Genomic DNA, 18,485 nt, shown 5'->3' with positions numbered 1-18,485 from the left:
CGAACTTCAAATTTCAATACTTTGATACGTCTAAGACAATATTGATATTTTTTGGGCCAATGAGAAAAGGGAAAACCTTTTTTGAGCCCTAGCTAGCCCAGAGGTCACTTATGGCATTATGATAGACTGGGCGGCATTGATAAGTTACCCGGTGTATTATGGCAGCCTCCATTTTTAGGGATTTGCTTGAGTGCATGGATTTAAGTACCAAAATATACCGTCTCTTTATTGAGAAAACGACAGCAAAAGAATGACTAAGGAATAATTTTTTTTAACGAACCCTCTAGTCTAGTTTACTGGGCTTAACGTTATAAGAAATCATCAGAAAACAAGGTTTAGTAAGAAGTAGACTTTGGGGATAGACCATTTCATAAATTACGTCACGAACATCACTTACCTCGTTTTGAAATTATTGCCATGTTGATTAACTCCCAGCGGATTTTATTAAAACTACTTTCTATTCACAAAAAAAGAGACATAATCACCATGGTGATTCTTTGAATACGAGGCAAGTGATGTTCGTGACGCAATTAATGAAAAGGTCTATTGCTATTTTTTTTTTAACTTCTTACCGTGCTTCACGTCAGCATTAGTGAGAAAAGTTTAATGGGAAAAACCAAACGTATTTTAATACCTATATAAACAAAATATTGTCAAAACAGGTCAAAATAGTGACACGTACGGTTAGCGAATACCATTTATAGGGTATATAGAGCAAGCAGGAATTATGTCTAAGGTTATATTATTTTTGAGCTTCATAACCAAGGAATGATTGTGTTGTTTCACAGAATCGCACTGTTGTTGTTGACCTAAGTTTTTGACTAGGTTGCCTTGTTTTGCTTAAGTTGGCATGGTTTTTGTCTGCGCCAAAGCAATCCTTGACGAATATTTTGTGGCTGAAAATGAAAAAGCTTTTCTTGATATTCATTTCCAATAACTTCCTTCAGCTGATTGCTTAATTTGACAATATATAATTAAGAGTGACGAGGCTCCCCTAGCGGTAACTCTGATCACGATATCACGCAATTTCTTGTCTGCATCATTGCAATTTGCATCACATATCGCAGAGAAGTAGTACTTTTAGAGCTAGGCCCAGCTGGAACACAACATTGTTTTAACCAGAGATTTTTATGATTTCTAGATGTAAAGCTTTGGCTGAAAAGTGTGCCGAGGTTAGGTAGGAAATCCTACCTAGGTCACGTGACATTACAATAGAATTTTAGCGCTTGGCCAATAAGCAGCTTCGCGGATTTTCGAGAACAATAGCAGCAATATTTTTTGTGATATTCATTTTTTTTTTGCTTGGAAGAGCTTGAAGAACGACATCTAGCCCGAGCCCTTCGGGCTTTTTAACGTTCATCTAACGTTGTGAACATTAGACAAACGTTGAAACAACGTTGTGTACCAGCTGGGAATGAAGGTTTGATCCTTCATAAAGGCGCACTGTACCGATTTTAAGATATTAAAGTGTAAGAAAAAACTATTTGTATCGGGTCTCGGGTCTGCCTTGTAGGCGCTTTCGTATAAGAATATTTCATTGATTTTCCTATATACTTAGAGTTATGAACGAATCGGCCGTTCCATTAAATTTCCATACAGGCAGGGGGGGGTGGACGAACCTTTTGTAGTCAAAAAATATTTCCTGGAAATGTGTGGATACCCCCTGGAAAATGAAAAAATTTGCAAACAAGCCCTTGGAAAAATTCTTTTTATACCTTAAAATTACAATGGACGAACTAAAATCAGTCTTTTACCCCCTGGAAATTTTGAAATAATTTTTTACCTCCTGGAAAAATGAAAAAAACACTCTTTATAGACCCCCTGGAAATTTCGCTCAAATTACCCCCTGGAAATGTTCGTCCACCCCCTGTATGGATATAAAATGGAATGGCCCAATTTCTACGAAAGAAATCTGGCTTTGTACTCTTATAGCAACTAAAGCATAGGATTTCCTCTCAAACAGAATGAAATCCATTATAATTTATCACAATCTGTTTTACTTACAGAAATAAGATACCATATATTGGGTTGATAAATATGTCTAAAGAGTTTCATATCTGGCTTACGTTTATCATAACGATAATTCTACTTATAACTGTGGGACAAGATGAGATGTTGATTGTTCGATTCAAGGGACCAGAAAAAGATACAAACAGAACTGGCTATACTTTGGGTCTATTCACAAAATGCAACTAGTATGTGAATCCCAACACGATATGTAAAGACTCTGTTTACAAAGATTGTTGTTATAAATATGAAAAGATTCTACCATATCTTGAGGACTGGATGACCTGTTCCCAGGCCACATTTAGAGCATTAACAGATATAGCAGCTTCTCTACGGTAACGCATAAAATTTTTGCACCAGATTTTTTCCTGTGTTGTTCCAGCTTCCAGCTGTTAGGATATTCCTGGGTTTTAGAGACAATCTCGCTTTTCGTATCAATAACGTTGATGATCATGTCATGCAACGATGCTAGCCAGACTTTTATTTCTTGGGGAATATGGTCGATAGGTAAGTGAAATAGCTTATCGGGGAAAACTTCGTCGGAGAAAATTTTCGTCGGAGAAAACTTTCGTCGGGGAAAATTTTCGTCGGGGAAAAATATTCGTCACTTGCTGGTAGTTGGTAAACGCATTAAGGCCGGGGAAAAATATTCGTCACTTGGCCAAAATTTCGTCACTTTTCCCCGACAAAGTTTTCCCCGATAAGGTAATAAAGATTTCTAGTTGAAAATTCACGAGAGTCTTATCTGTATCTACATTTTTTTAAACAACATGGCCAAAATACTAAGAACAAGTTAAGAACAAGTTAATGCTTTACAGTCTAAAACACCCGATTTATAGGAAAATGGGTAAAAAAGCTCGAAGAATGGTAAAGATAAGAACATGTTAAGAATATATTTAGGGTTAAAACTCAAAAAGTTAAGAACATCCGAAGGCTTCAAAGATTTTGGAAAATTATGTACCTTATCTAGTAAAATAAAATTTGAATACTTAGTCTAAGTAAGAGTAAGTAGACAAGCGCTTTATTGTATCCAAAATGAATAGACCTATCAACCCTTAGCGGAACGGTCACTGACCTTTTTTTACCCTGGACCAAGCTTCTCAATCCCAGCAAAGCAAAATCTTTGATCGGAGTTTTTGGAAAGTGGTACCCTAATGGCGGCACTACTCGATAGCGGTGTAATGCATCGAGAGCGCTAGGTCTACTTTTCCTCAAATTCTTTTGATGATGTAGCCGCGTTAGACGTTAGTTTTTAACACTGTAATGGCTTCTTCGTGGGTACCAATTCCAAAAAAACTCCAATCAAAGATGGCGGATATTGCTTGGTCCAGGGATATATGAATGTCAGTGGGAACGGTCGGCTTTCGAGGTTCTGGGAATTAATGCAGGATCCTAAACAAACTAATTGCCGCCAAAACTCTATTCCAAATGAGAGACAATTCCTCGAGTCTCTGAGTGGGAGTGCAGATTAACCTAATAAACGGGGGGAGGGGAGGTTGGAAAAATCTTCAAATTTTAGATTTAAAAAAATTGATTTTAAGTTCAATTAAGCACCTGAGAATATGAAGCTTTATTCAGAGTTCAGTTTAGATTGAACAAACTTAATCTTTCTTTTCTTTTAGCTGGATTGATGTCAATTTCATTCTACTTGTTCTTCGAAAACTTCAGAGACGTCATCCCTGACCAAGATGTTTTTCAAGTTAAAATAATTGAATATGGCTGGATGGGCATAATCTATAAAACCACACACCAAATTTTGAAAGTTATTCTTAATTATGTATTTTGAAACGTATATATACATCTTTTCAATTGTAAACACGCATTACATTAAAGGAAGAAATTTTGGCGGCAATTTAATTTGGCGGATGACCGAGAAAATTAAATTTGGCGAGAATTAAATTTGGCGGTTGCAGGATATTTAGGGTAAAGAAATGATAGCAAAATCGTTGAAAACCCAATTTTGGAGCCTAAAATAGGACGAAATTTGACATTCACATTCAAGAGAACAAGATGAGAAAATGACGTACCTCCGTCCAATCGAAGAAGAGTCCTTCTTTACTGAAAAGTTGGTCCATATCCATCATCAATTCACAACCTAAGGTCAAAACAGTACTGAATTAGAGACACTGACCTTTATATATCCCTGGACCAAGTTACTCAATCCCGGCCGACCAAAAATCTTTGATTGGAGTTTTTTTGAAATTGGTACCCTAATGGCGGCACTATTCAATAGCGGTCAAAATGCATCGAGAGCGTTAGATCTACTTTTCCTCGAAAACTTTTGATGATGTAGCGCCATTAGACGTTAACTTTTAACAGTGCAATTGCTTCTTCTCGGGTACCAATTCAAAAAAAAACCCGATCTAAGATGGCGGATGTAGCTTGGTCCAGGGATATATAAAGGTCAGTGATTAGAGACCATAATCAGAAATAAATAAATAGCGATTTCGAATACTGCGAGCTTGAAACACTGAGTCTAAACATCAGAATATAATTGAAAGGTTTTTCGTAACATTTAGCATTTAGATGGATTTTGTATACAACCTTTATAAAGCAAACTTTGAAATAACAGATTTTTTGTGAATCTTTATATTTCCGCAGTTTCAGCTACCATTTTGACACTGATTTCGTACATCGGTGTATATATACAACGACTTTTAAAAGATACTTTTTCAATTCAAAGTATTCGGTTGTTATAATTATGATGCATGTTCAGTATATGTGACTCTCCAAGCGATTTTAAGTACCTGAAAATCGGACCGGTCTTTAGACGGTCTTTTAAGGGCCAGTAAATGACCGGTAAAAACTTACCAAAAGGCCGCTACGAGTCCAGTTAATTTAGCGGCCAGTTCGCAGCGTCCGGTCTCAAACCGTCCTCAATTGACCGGCCGACATCCTTTATAACAATTTTATGATGTAATCGTTACTGACAAACACTAGCTAGCGGTTCAGACCGGTCTAACCATGAGCGTCTACGAGCGACAAGGACCGTTCAAAATCAGATTTTCTAGAAGGTCTGAAGAGCGATCTAAAAAAAAATTTGACGGCTTCTAAACCACTCGTAATACCGTGCCGAGACCGGTCCGACTTCAATTACTTTAAATCGCTGGGGAAGTCACATTTTTGCAAAATGAACGGCGATACCAGGGAATACGTAAACACAAATGCTTTTACCTGGGAACGGCGTACATATTAAATCGAATTCTTTATATCGTTGGTGTTTGTCTACTTTCTCTGATGAAGATACTCTATAAAAGAATAAAATATTATTCAACAATAAAACAAAAACATATTTAAATTCATATTGGAAGTTTATCATATCACGAGATTTACGTTTGGCTCGTGATCCAAGCCACGATAAACTTCCAATATGAATATCACTGGGTCGATAAACTCAAACTTATTTAGATTAAATTCAAATTTCTCTATTAATCCGGGAGCAAGCAGCCTTGGTTGACCCAGACAAGTATACACATGGGTTTTATCTTATTTTCTCATTATATATGCTGATGATGAAGTTACGAAAAAATGACGAAAATTTTAATATATAATAAGCAAAAAAAACCTGCATGGCGCCAAGGGAGGAGGTGAAAAAATTGACTTGAGCAATCAAGTTGCCGGCACCAAACTGCGGTAGTAAGAACTGATGAATGCGTAGGCAATAATTCTACCGGGTGCGCCACGAAAAAAAGTTTCTCTCTTTAAAGTGAATTTTCTCGAGGTCTAAAAACTTAAAAATAACCAATCCTTTTTCATTAGAAAGAAGAAAGATAAACTTAAATTTTGATGGGTTATATTTATAAAATTTCGATTCACTAGATCAAAAGTTATGCTCAATTGAATAAAGAAGTTACTTTCGGAAATATTGACCTATCAAATTAAACAGAAGCATAATTACATGATACATTAGTAATTTCGACCAAATTAATGTTAAAGATAGAAACTTTTTTGTGGCGCACCCGGTAGTATTGAAAAGAAATAAACCATTATTTCTTTAATCTTTATTCTTTTAAAGTTCCAAATAAATGCCCCCCCCCCCCACTTGTTAATTTTTTGAAAATTTTCCAACTCCCCGGACCTTATTAGGACCCCCCCCCGTTTATCAATTTTTAAACTAGTTTAATATTTTCAGCTTTCAAAGGGAAGGTCCCTTATTTTGCTCTAAATAGCCTAATTTCAGCCTATATTTACATTACCTTATTTTTGGGTTTTCAGAAGTAAAATTCCTTAGGTAGTGCTCTACAAGGCTAAGGAGCATGATCCAATTTTCAGAAAAAATACACAAATTGCTTCACAGTATTAGGTCGTTTATAAAAATGTTGAACATTTTCTACCTCTTTTCGAACCCCTCGTCGTTTATTCGGAGCCTAACAGTACTCTTGTCTCCCGAATAGACGGGGGGGGGGGGGGGTCCGAATAAGCATGGGGTAGGAAAATTTTATAAATTCTAATAAGCGGGGGCGGGATGGAATAAGAGGGGGGTAATTTGAAGACAGACATTTTTTAACTGATATCAATCAACAAATGAACACGTAAAATAAGAACCAATACTGACAAAAAGGAAAATTTTAACAAGTTTAAGGTCTATCTACACTGTAATAAAATATTGAATTATTCGAATCTAATTAGCAGGGGGGTCTTAATAAGAGCGGGGGGTGGATTTTTTTCTCTTAACAATTAGCGGGGGCGTCTATTATGGAGACAAGAGTAAGGACTTACATAACTCCGTGTTTGATTTTCTTGACTTCCACCATCATATCAACAATATATTGAATATTCATCTGTTTCAAAAGTTCGATGTCCACTAAACGTTTCTTGTTCACAATGTTTAAATCCCTGTGTGTTTGAGAGAAGGAAAATTATTTTGTATGTCTCCTATAATGCTTCACATTGATAACGTCTTGAATACCAGGATTGGGATTGAAGACCAGGATTGGGAAAGAGCTTGAAGAGCTGTAATCGTTACTTCCATTATCTAAATAGATGCTTGATTGTTTTTTGTTTTTTTGTTGTTAATTCTAACCACATCAAGTCTGTTTTTGGACTTGAGGTGCCAGTCAATTACTATATTACTTGTCAACTGGGTAAAGTAAAAACTGAATCTTTGTAAACAAAATTTGAAAAAAAAAAAATGCTTGAAATAAATTGTTTAAAATCACTTATTACTTGTATCTTAATGTCTATGTAATTATGTTTTCCTCGGTGTCCGCTAATTGGAGGGAAAAAAACAGGTTTTTGACCATTCTGTGCAGAATATTTTGTCCGCTAAATGGAGGTGTCCGCTAATTGAGTGTCCGCCTTTTGGAAACTTTTTTTATAAGGATTTGACTAGGAAACGGCGGGGGGAAAATATTTTGTAGGCTAATCAGAGGTGTCCGCCTTTTAGAGTCTCCGCTAATTTAGAGGTTCTACTGTATTTACTTTCGCGAAAAGGGCTAAAATTCGCGAAATTGGCGAACCTTTCTGCTCGCAAAAGTTTGTACGCCTAAAGTAATATATGATTGGTTTTATTGAATTTGCCACTAAATTCAAAGAGGCATTCAAACTTGATGAATAGAATGCATGAAGAAATAGTCTCCTAAGACGGTTTCGATCATTAACCAATAAGAAATTATTTGAAAATGTTTCGAACAAGACGAAAATAATGAGTCACCGACTCACTCACCAACTTACCAAGAATCATCAGCATATTTTTTATCTCTGTCCATTCTTGAACTAAATTCTGAAAAAATGAAATCAGTGATATTCAGGATAAAAGCTGAAAGTCTAACAAAGACATTATCGGAGTTTTTTATTTTCCTTAAAAAGCGATGCATTGTGGGATTGGTTCGAGTGTATTACAATAGAATTCCCTCGAGGAATTCCTAAGAGATTTCTATTGTAATACACTCGAAACAATCCCACAATGCATCGCTTTTTAAGAAAAATCAAAAACTCTGATATGGTCTATTGCTAAACACAAACAAATTAAGTAGGAATTTCGTTTCTGATACACATCAAGAGAGATTAATGGGGGAGAGGTTAATTACCAGTGCTCCATGGGCTCTGGCGAGGTGTTTGAAGTGAGAAGGCCATTTTAGGGGGGGTTGTACTTTTACAGTGTGACGGGATTTAACGAAAAAAGTGACGGGAAAACGGTATTTTAAAATCAGACGGTGACGGTATTTTAACCTCTACAAACCGGTATGACGGTGTCATTATTTCATTTCATTTTTCGGGATTCCGGGATTCAGCAAAAATTGTGACGGGAAAACGGTATTTTAAACCCCTACAAACCCCCCTTTTAACTGTGAAAAAAATTACATCCCACCGTGATCGGGTAAAAGAAGAAAATTGTTTACTTTTCGCACATCTTCACACCGGAAAAAGGAATTAAAGGTTTTGTTTTTTAAATAAGAGTGATATCGTTTGCTTAATCATCCATTTTAATTTACAAGCTTTTATATTGGATTGACACGAATGTGGAGCAAGATTGGTCGGAAGGAAAGGAAAAGAAAAACATTATTTTGCTTATATCAGAACAATATAACAATAAGCAGACACTGTCCCGACATGAAACATGTGTCTGGTATGAAACAGGAAATAAAACCTTTAATGTTCTTACTTTGAGGAAGGATGCCACGAATTCCATTTTTCCAAAACACTTCAGCTGTGGTGGAAATGGTTGCTGCTCTTGAAACCACCTGAAAATAACCAAAAAGAATTCACTTCCAGCTCTACCGAGTGGCAATTGAGTCTTCGGGTACCACATGAACCCGTAGCTCAATGGTAGAGCAAACACCCGCGAATGGCATGGTTGTGAGTTCGAGTCTCGCCGGACCCGTTGGTTTTCCAACGGTTCTGGTGACTGGTCAGAAGACTGTATTCACTTCATTGGAAACAAAAAGATGTTGTTTTTTTCAATAGGTTTCTTCCAGATTCTGTGTTTTTCAAAAGCAAGAAATGTGCATCATTCTTGCCTTAACTACTACTGACCAATACTAATTATTTAAAAATGATTTTGGTACCGGGTGCGCCACAAAAAAGTTTCTCTCTTTAAAACTAATTTTCTCGAAATCTAAAAGTTTTAAAAGAACCATTCCTATTTCATTTGAAAGAAGAAAGATAAACTTAAATTTTGGTGGGTCATTTATTGAATTCGATTCATTAGATCAAAAGTTATACTCAATTGAATAAAAAAGTTACTTTTAGAAAATACTCAAAAACGTTAAAATTCGACCTATCAAATGAAACAGAAGCATAGTTATATGATATATCAGTATTTTCGTTTCAGTCATTAAAAATGATAATTAGCTGTCTAAATGACCTTTTGTTATTTAAAGGAGGTTGAAGTTATTTAAAATAAGGTTGAATTTCAATGAAAGGAAGAAAATTCGTCAAAAAAGGCCAAATAATCTGGTAAAATTCATAAAAATACATCAATTATGGGTTTCGAGGTAGATCCAGCCTTACATAGACTTTATCCAGTCTAGAACCAAAAATCTAAGAAAAATTCCAGTAAAACCAAATTAGATTAATGTTGATGAGGATTTTAAACCCTTTCGACCCTTTCGTTTCAAAATTTATGTGTTTTGTTACGGAAAAATGCTCTTAATTGTGTAAAGGCTATTGCAATTGCCAAATTTAAAGTAACAATTTGATAGGTCGATTTTTGACGTTTTCGAGCACTTTCTGAAAGTAACTTTTTTATTCAATTGAGCATAACTTTTGGTCTAATGAATCGAATTAAATAAATGACCCATCAAAATCTAAGTCTATCTTTCTTCTTTCCAATGAAATAGGAGTGGTTCTTTTAAACATTTTAGATTTTGAGAAAATTAGTTTCAAAGAGAGAAACTTTTTTGTGGCGCACCCGGTAGATATTTTCCTTATTCAATTTCAGATGGACATTCGATTAGGGCTCGATCGAGTTTTGAGACAGAAATGCCATTAACATTATTGATTAGAACCTTGTTTATATTGAAACCCCATAGTTTAAAGAATTACAATTTCCACTCTTACACATGGTTTTTCGAAGGTGATAATGGTGTAATGAGTGAAGGTAGAGAGTCTATTACCGTATTTCCATAACACCCTGCCTGGTAGTGCTTGGGATTCAAACACAGTCCATTGCGGTGCAAGTCTGTGATCGAAACCTTCACAGTACCTGCACATTGTTTGTAAATAAGAACAAATAAGATTACCTTAAAATTCTTCATGAATATACAAGGTAAAATGAAACGTGAATAAACACGAGCTGTCTTCGTTCTCTCTACATACTGTCTGTATCGACCAGGAGCTATTGGTAAACTGTAAAGCAAATTAAAAGAAATTCATTGATTATGCCTGTGTTCTCGTATTTCACTATTTGGAACATCTTCACAGAAAATAAAAAAAGCACTACCTAATGATAAATATAGAAATGGAAATAGAAAAAGAAGTAAAATAAGAAACGGCAAATTTCCAGCATTTTCGGCCGGAAACAATTTTTTCTCCAAAATCGGACTCGACCATATTTTGGACATTGCTAATATGCATCTTTGTGCAAAAATCAGAAAAAACTATAATGATAAAATGTCGAGAAAATATCAAAGAAACCTGTTTTTCCGGCGAGAAAAATTTTTTTTCTCGAAAATCATGCTCCGTCTGTTAGGAGTTAAATTTCAAAGGTATAAGCGAAGATTCGTCTATTGGAAAGCCTGGAGGACAAAGTCTTTTGAGGCCCGAAACAAGCTTTACTTACAAGCTGGCAAAGTTCCAGTTCAGTATTGAGAATTTCAAAGGTATAATCGAAGATTCGTCTATTGGAAAGCCTAGAGGACAAAGTCTTTTGAAGTCCGAAACAAGCTTTGCTTGCAAGCTGGCAAAGTTCCAGTTCAGTATTGAAAATTTTAAAGGCATAATCGAAGATTCATCTATTGGAAAGCCTAGAGGACAAAGTCTTTTGAAGCCCGAAACAAGCTTTGCGAGCTGGCAAAGTTCCATTTCAGTATTGAGAATTTCAATGGTATAATTGAAGATTCATCTATTGGAAAGCCTAGAGGACAAAGTCTTTTGAAGCCCGAAACAAGCTATGCAAGCTGGCAAAGTTCCATTTCAGTATTGAGAATTTCATATGATAACTAACTTTAGGAATAAAACGTAGCCGAATGATAATGATTAAAAAAGTTCATAAAAAGACATGTAGTGTTTCAAACCTCCTAGCACTTTCTCTGCTTATTCTATCTTCTTCTTCATCTTGATAGCCCAAGAAGTAAGCCATTTTGTTTGGGTATGTTGTACATAATTCTCCCTCGTCATTGTCTATTATCTGAAGATAAAGAGATTATTACGTTTAATAATAAAAAAAGTCCATAATATAAGGAAACAAATGAATTAATTTTTTGAGGATTCAAATTTTGAGTTGAAGTCAAAAACTTTAAAATGAAACCTGAATTTTGTAATCTTTTTCAAAGAGTTCCATGCATTTCATTTGCATCCCCTGCAAAAGAAGAAAAGAAAACAAAATTAAGTTAAAAGAGCCCATCATCACCATGATAATAAAATCGTTCCTGCCACTCAACAAATTTAACCCTGTTCATACTAGGCTTTCAGGGGCGGTTCAAAACTAGGGGGCTTTTCCTGTACCACCCCTTAACTTTTGATCTAGTGGGTCTTTTTGGATGAAATTTGGCACACAAGACCTTTGTCATACAAGGTAACTTGGGGGTAACTTTTGACAACACTCATCATGCCCAAAGTGAGCAAAAACCGAAAATTTCCTTTGTTCTTTTGAATAGCTATTGTATTCTAACAAAGACTTTGGAAAAGAGTCTAAAATGCTTATTTTATCCTAAATATTACTATTACGATTTAAACGATACATTTGACATAAAAAATAAATTTGTATTGGAAATGTGTCAATTTTTGTGACACCTTACTGTCAGAAATGTCGTCATGCTCAAGGTGTGAAAATTTTTAGGTGTCAAATTTTTTTTTGAAGCCAAATAAAAGTTAGGAATTTACCGAGAATTTCATCCCAAAAGCTCTATTATTTCAGGAGCTATTAACAATAGTTTCACCCCCGAACAGAAAAAGCACCCCCGAACAAAAAAAGCACCCCCACCCCTAGTACAAATAGGGTTAAGGAAAGACCATGAAAATGTGATTAAAAATTGAAAATATATGTTTTATGAAATACAACAATTAGTGTATTTATTGTGCACTTTTCGAATGTTTGGCTACACATTTGATCTTGTTTTACCCAGGTAGGGCATAATATTTTAAAAGTAACAAAATTTAGGAAACAATAGTAGAAATAGTCTTGAAAAGTTTTGATCATTCTTGAGTGGACGAAAAAATCCAAAAACAACCTATTAACGATATGCGCCATTGCAATGTCTTCAGACGTTACATCATGAACCCAAGAGCTGATTCGTTGTAAGTGACGTAAAATCAGTTAATACGTCACTTTCAACCAACCAGCTGTTGGGTCTGTGGGAGACATTGCGATGGTGTATATCATGAATAAATTGATATGCTTAACAAAGCAAGCCACCATAAAAGAAATGTACTCACTAGTTGCTTGCTGGATCCGTTAGCAGTAAAAAGGTTTTTTGCAGAATACACCAACATCTTCACTAACTCATCGTAATTGATCTCAAAATCATCTTCATTCCCAGCCATCACCTCCTATGAATTGATAAAGATGCAGAGAGAGTAAATAAAAGGTAAAATGACAATTGGGCTTTTCCAGAAATAGTCCGTGCCCCCCACTGTTGAGGATATCGGATATCCAGGGGGTTAGTGATTTTGTTCAAATATGGATATCCAGGGGGTTAAATACCTACAAGGGAGCGGATATCCAGGGGGTAAAGTGTCTTTTCAAGTAAAAAATACGATATCCAGGGGTAAGTATCTATAAAGTATTAATTTCCAGCGAACTTGTAATTTCCCTACTAAATTTTGTAATTTCCCTACTAGATTTTGTAATTTCCCTCCCAGATTTTGTAATTTCCCGCAAAAGTGAAATTTCCATCCATTGGAAATTCATCAACTTTTTCGAATTTCTTACTAACTTTGAAGACTTAAGTAAATGGAATACTATCCTTAAAACTCGACTTGCGTTTCTATGACTTTTTTGAGACCTCTTTTTTGATTGATTTCCAGTGTTAAATTGACGTCTTTCAGAATTGTTAGAATTTCAATCCAAACCATGAGATTAACCAGGAATCCCATGCTTGTTTTCGTGAAATTCTAGATAAATTACCCTCGGTCAAATTTTGAAATGTTTTAAATTTCAAAAAATTTCAAAATTGACCTACGGAAATTTATCCCGAATTTCCCTCATAACCATGAGATTACTAGTACAAATTTTCCTATGTCAGCATTTTATTGCAAAATTTCTAATATTGCTGATTTCTGCTGATATCAGTAAAATTTAAAAAAAATTGTTACTACAATACTCCTCTTAATGTTTTGCAGCTCTGTTCGACAATTTTGTGAGTTGTTGAACAAACGGGTTGTCAAACATGTGAAAATAGCTAATATATTAAAGAAAGAAATAAACCAGACCAGATCAATCGAACTAATCGAACCAATTGCACAATCAAACTAATCGAACTCCATTAAAGTTTTTCTCCATTAAACGATTCAGTTCAAACCTAACTAATCAAACAATCTTTTATTTTTGAAGTAATAGTAACGGCTCTAACCTTCTGACAAAACATAGGACAGCAGTTCAGTCACCATTTCACCAAATCTCCAAAGTCATTTAATCAACATAACCCCGAATCATAGATAGCAAATAATGTGAATACGTTACTCTCACCAGGTAGGCTTTCACACTGCAAAAGGAACAAATCTTTACAACGAGAAATGCGTAAATGCAATCGTGCGCATTAGAGCAAGTGTCTGATCACAGATATCATAAATTGATTTCTGGACTGTAATTTCACTAATTGCTTTAAAAGCCTCTAACTTGGGTCGATTAGTCAAATCTTGGGATGGTTGATTTCTGGATTGTATTTTCACTAAATGTTAAAAACCTCTAACTTTGGACGATTGGTCAAATCTTGGGACGATTGGTCAAATCTTGGGATGGTTGATTTCTGGACTGTATTTTCACTTACTGCTTAAACCTCTAACTTGGGACGATTGGTCAAATCTTGGGATGGTTGATTTCTGGACTGAATTTCACTTACTGTTTAAAGCTCTAACTTGGGCAATTGGTCAAATCTTGGGATGGTTGATTTCTGGGCTGTATTTTCACTTTATACTGTTTAAATCTCTTTGACAACAAGTTAGTTTTGATACTTCAACCAAGTTTATCAATCAAACTTTCACCATCCCATAATCACAACCAAATGTATTTTTAAAGCATTTTAAAAGTACATAATTTGAAGAAATAATTAACAATTTAATCACACTCACGCTGCTAGCATCTTGACAACATTTTTTTTCATTTCGTGTTGTTTTTCTCTAAAGACTTTTTTCCAGCTTACGCAATTGATTGACATGTCAATAGTGAGGTCTGTTAGCACAAAAATACTTCAGATGGTGATAAAAGCATGAAATTTGGCAAAAATGATCCTTAGATGGTCTAAAACATAATTTTAAACAGTAACACCAAATTTTGCCACCTGGCCACTTGCCAGATGACGTCATCAGGTGGCTGGGCAAAAATTTATTTTTTTGAAAATATTCAAAATCTGATGATTCCAGCGGAGAGAGCATGAAACTAAAACAGTTTTACAGATTTTCCTAAAGATGATATTAAATCAAAAAATATTTTATATATACTAGGTATAGGACTGGGGGCTGCTTAAAGGCGCCAGGTGCCAACAAGACACGACAGGAGCTACTTATTTATAGCGTGTAATTTAAAGACCTTAACTAAGAAAGCTCCCAACCCTACCGGTGCCCCTACAAGGATCTACAAGTCTCAGGGTACGAATGCCCCTAAGAAGGCCTTCTGCCTTATATTGTGACTCTCGAGCTCCAACCCTAACCCTAACTAATAATAATAATGAACCCCCGTCTAGGTCCGCAGATTGAAAAGTTGCACTTGTTGGTGGATGATATTGTCTGCTAACCTTGCACGAATGCATGCAATCGCATTTGTTCCTTTTGCGGTGTGAACTAGCCTTACCTGGTGAGAGTAGCGTATTCACATTATTTGCTATCTATGATTGCGGTATGTTAATTTTAATGACTTTGGAGGTTCGGTGAAATGGTGGCCGAATTGCTGTCCCAAGTTAGAGCCTTTGACAGTACTACGCCCCAACAAACTGTCTCTGATGCTAAAAAGATACAAGAAAAGTGTGTAATCCGTTATCAGAAGTAATTTCCTGATTTACATTGAAGAGAAGCTAATATACGATGTATATATGGAGCAGAATGAACTTGTCGAGCTAAGTATTTTGGGTTTTTTAACTGATCGAACACCGCAACCCACCATTATCATTGATCCTACTTAATCAAGAACACTCACAGTTTTTTTTTTGATCATAGAGTTTGATTAATTTTTTCAATCAAGCTTTAATCGTTTGATGGAGTTTGATTGTTCAGTTGGTTCGACAAGTTTGACCATTGAGTTTCAAGCTGGAAGGGCTAGAAGCGAGACTCCTCTGGATGGGAAATGAAACTACTTATTTCCTATCCAGAATGCAAATGCGTAGTTTTTACGCAAATGCCGGATTGAAACTAAAATCTATCTTAGATTTCAAAAAATTTCCAAAACAAGGGAACCGCAGGACCCTCCTGGGGTTCATGTGCCATTTTTTTTTTGCTCTGGAACACAGTAAGATTCCGGAGCACTTCCAGTGTTCCGGATTGATGGTCTGCACCAGAACTCTAGAACATTTCAGTGTACTCCCGCTAACTGCGCACGCGTGTATTTTTAAAAAATTTGCCCCGACTCATGGTATATAGTTTCGATATTTCGACCAGTGATGCTTTTGAATATAGCTAACTAATGTGACAAATTCATTAATGGCTGAACCATCATCCCCAAAGACTGTAAGTATTTTATTTGACCAAAGTGCGTCCATCACCTGGAGACAAATATTTTTTGTAACCATGTTTAAACGGCTTTTTAGAATGGGATAAAAATCACTTGCTCTGGAAGCACCGGAAGAGCTCTGGAATTTTCCGAAGAGAAAAATAGTGTTTTTTTAGCTGCAGGGTCCTGGAACCGCTAGATACAACAATCCGTCGCCATGATTACGGCATGTACTATGTGCGTTTTGGATGGGAAAATAAGTGGCTTCAATTTCTTTTGCCTGGGAAGGGTTAAAGTTTCGCCCCTAGCCCTTCAGGCTTGAAACTTAGGCCGATGGAATTTAATGTTATGTTTACCGTAAGCCGCCCGCGTGTTCAAAAACCTGCCGCATCAAGTTGTCATTATTTGCCATTTTCTCAAAAAGTTGTCATTATTTTTCCTCCCACTTGAGCAGAGAACAAAAATTTTCGAAGTTGATATCAAAACAAACGGCCCGTGGCTTTTTTAGATTGTTAACAACCCGAACGGCCCTCTAGTAGTCTTTACCGTGTGAATTTAATTTTATCATATTGTGGAGAAAACATTATATAATTCTCTAGCGGGAAGAAAAAGATTTATCTCTTTAAGCTCGTACAAACGGGAACCAAAAGAATCAATAAAAACACGAGAGTTCCGGAGACACAAGAGGAGATTGTGTATCTATAAGGCCGATGAAATTTACATATGAGTTTACCGTCGTGAACTTACCCAAAAATAGATGCGGCATGATTTCATTATTCATTATTCATTATTTTCCCAACAGCACCTTATCCACCATTTCTGCCAATCATGCTCTCTCAAAATAAAAAATTTTGCTTCGCTTCAACCCTTCGCATCTTTTGCGAACGAAAAATAAAGATCGATTGCTACAGTGGCGCTAGATTTAGCAAAAAACTAAAATGGCGGTCAGGGCGGTTTGGCAGATATATGGGCGGGACGCCCACTGCAGTTGTAGGATTGAGGGCGGCAGCATTTTCTGTAATAAATCTTCTTTGTTTACAAGTGTAAACATGCGTAGAGACGATTTTAACAAAGATAGAGGTTGTAGTTGTAAAGAAATATGGAAATAATGAAAAATTTATGAGTTTTGAAAATAATGAAATTTTCATGCGGGTGCTTTTTAGAGATGCGGGCGGCCGACGGTAAACTCATATATAAATTTCATCGGCCTAAGGAAAAACGAAAAATCTGGTAAAAATAAATGTTTATGGGAAAATAATGAATAATGAATAATGAAAAACTTGGCCGCATCGAATTTTGAAAATCGTCATTACAGTAAACATATCATTAATTTCCATCAGCCTTATTGGGTCTAGAATGAATATTCTATTAACTACCGTGAGATCGGTTAACTTGCATCAGTGGAGGCTAATCATGCATAGCTCTCACAAACAGTCTATGCCACTAACTCGATTGGGAAGATTCTTCCGAAATGGGAAGATTCATACATCTGAAATAGGAATAACCTTCCCGAACGGGAAATTAACTTGACATCCAAACGAGTAAGAGTTAAAAAATGGACTTCCAGATCGGGAAGAACGGGAAAATAAGGACAACTCGATTGGTTTGGAACTTCCCGCCGTTTGGGAAGTTTACGCAGTTTTTTCACAATTTAACAAGATTTCTACGGTAAAGTTTACTTTTCTTTCGGTGAAAGACATTAAAAAATTTGATGCTCTTTCACCTCCAAAAAGTTTCAACTTTTTTGGCTGGTCAGATTCAGTCAATTTTCAACTTCCCAAAAGAGGAAGAATCTTCCCAAACAGGCAGAAAAAATTAGAGTAAGTTCTTCCCGTTTGGGAAGGTTCTTCCCATTTCAGAAAAATCTTCCCGATCGAGTTAGTGGCACAGACTGTCAAATGATGAGTGACCTGCTGGTCATTAAAATACAAAGTTAAATAAAAAAATGGTAGAGTAGAGCTACGAACGGAGCTGCGCAATTCATTTGTTTTGAAATTTTTCTACTTTGATTGGTCAGTCATTTGATGGCTATGCAAGTTTCCCTCCACTGATGAAAGTTAGTGTTAGCTACCCCCGACTTTTCCACGGACGTTTCCACGGTAAAACTAGCTACCTGAATTTGTTGCTGTTTCAAATCAACAGACCAATGAATGTGTTGCAAATTGGTTGAATTTAGAAGCCAACTCTGGATGAAAGCTATTCTCTCAATACATATAAAAGAGTTCTCCAAAACGTACGAAAGTACAAGTGCGAGTCCAGCCATGAAAAGTCGAAAATTATCTGCAAACAAGGAAACACGAGCACTGATTGTTTACATGCCCGCAGCGCGGCTACCATTTTTATGGAATTCAAAGTGCCGCCCATACCGACGCCGACATGTGTTGGGCGGGATGAGCGGCGGGCGGGCAGAATAACAAAACCGCAGGGTACAATCACCGAAAGGGCTGTGTTTTGGCTGAAAAGTGTGTAGGGAATCATACCTAGGTCACGTGACATTACAACAGAGTTTCAGTGCTTG

The 18,485-nt window shown here is 36.1% G+C and overlaps 2 protein-coding genes across 2 annotated transcripts in view; both read right to left on the bottom strand.

Annotated features, from left to right (window-relative positions):
- Positions 1-7,723, bottom strand: part of LOC136805006 (myotubularin-related protein 14-like) — a 55,605-nt gene extending 47,882 nt beyond the window's left edge. Inside the window, exons 1-4 of the mRNA XM_067061537.1 lie at positions 7,681-7,723; positions 6,727-6,843; positions 5,182-5,255; positions 4,035-4,102 (exon numbers count right to left, since the gene is read on the bottom strand). Coding sequence (XP_066917638.1) covers positions 4,035-4,102; positions 5,182-5,255; positions 6,727-6,843; positions 7,681-7,715 — 294 coding nt within the window. The 5' untranslated portion in view covers positions 7,716-7,723. The remainder of the gene's footprint in view (positions 1-4,034; positions 4,103-5,181; positions 5,256-6,726; positions 6,844-7,680) is intronic.
- Positions 7,724-8,395: 672 nt separating this feature from the next.
- On the bottom strand, positions 8,396-18,300 carry LOC136805001 (myotubularin-related protein 14-like). Its single transcript, XM_067061531.1, has 7 exons — positions 18,081-18,300; positions 12,544-12,657; positions 11,417-11,467; positions 11,184-11,296; positions 10,191-10,296; positions 8,612-8,690; positions 8,396-8,418 (listed from the first exon to the last, which is right to left on the bottom strand). The coding sequence occupies exons 1-7, from the start codon at positions 18,228-18,230 to the stop codon at positions 8,396-8,398; spliced, it is 636 nt and encodes a 211-aa protein (XP_066917632.1). The 5' UTR covers positions 18,231-18,300.
- Positions 18,301-18,485: the final 185 nt, after the last annotated feature.

The sequence above is a fragment of the Clytia hemisphaerica genome, unplaced genomic scaffold, assembly GCF_902728285.1.
Source record: "Clytia hemisphaerica strain Z4C2 unplaced genomic scaffold, Clytia hemisphaerica genome assembly, whole genome shotgun sequence".
Lineage (NCBI taxonomy): Eukaryota > Metazoa > Cnidaria > Hydrozoa > Leptothecata > Clytiidae > Clytia > Clytia hemisphaerica.
The sequence above is the reverse complement of the archived record's forward strand: the minus strand, read 5'-3'. Positions and strand labels throughout refer to the sequence as shown.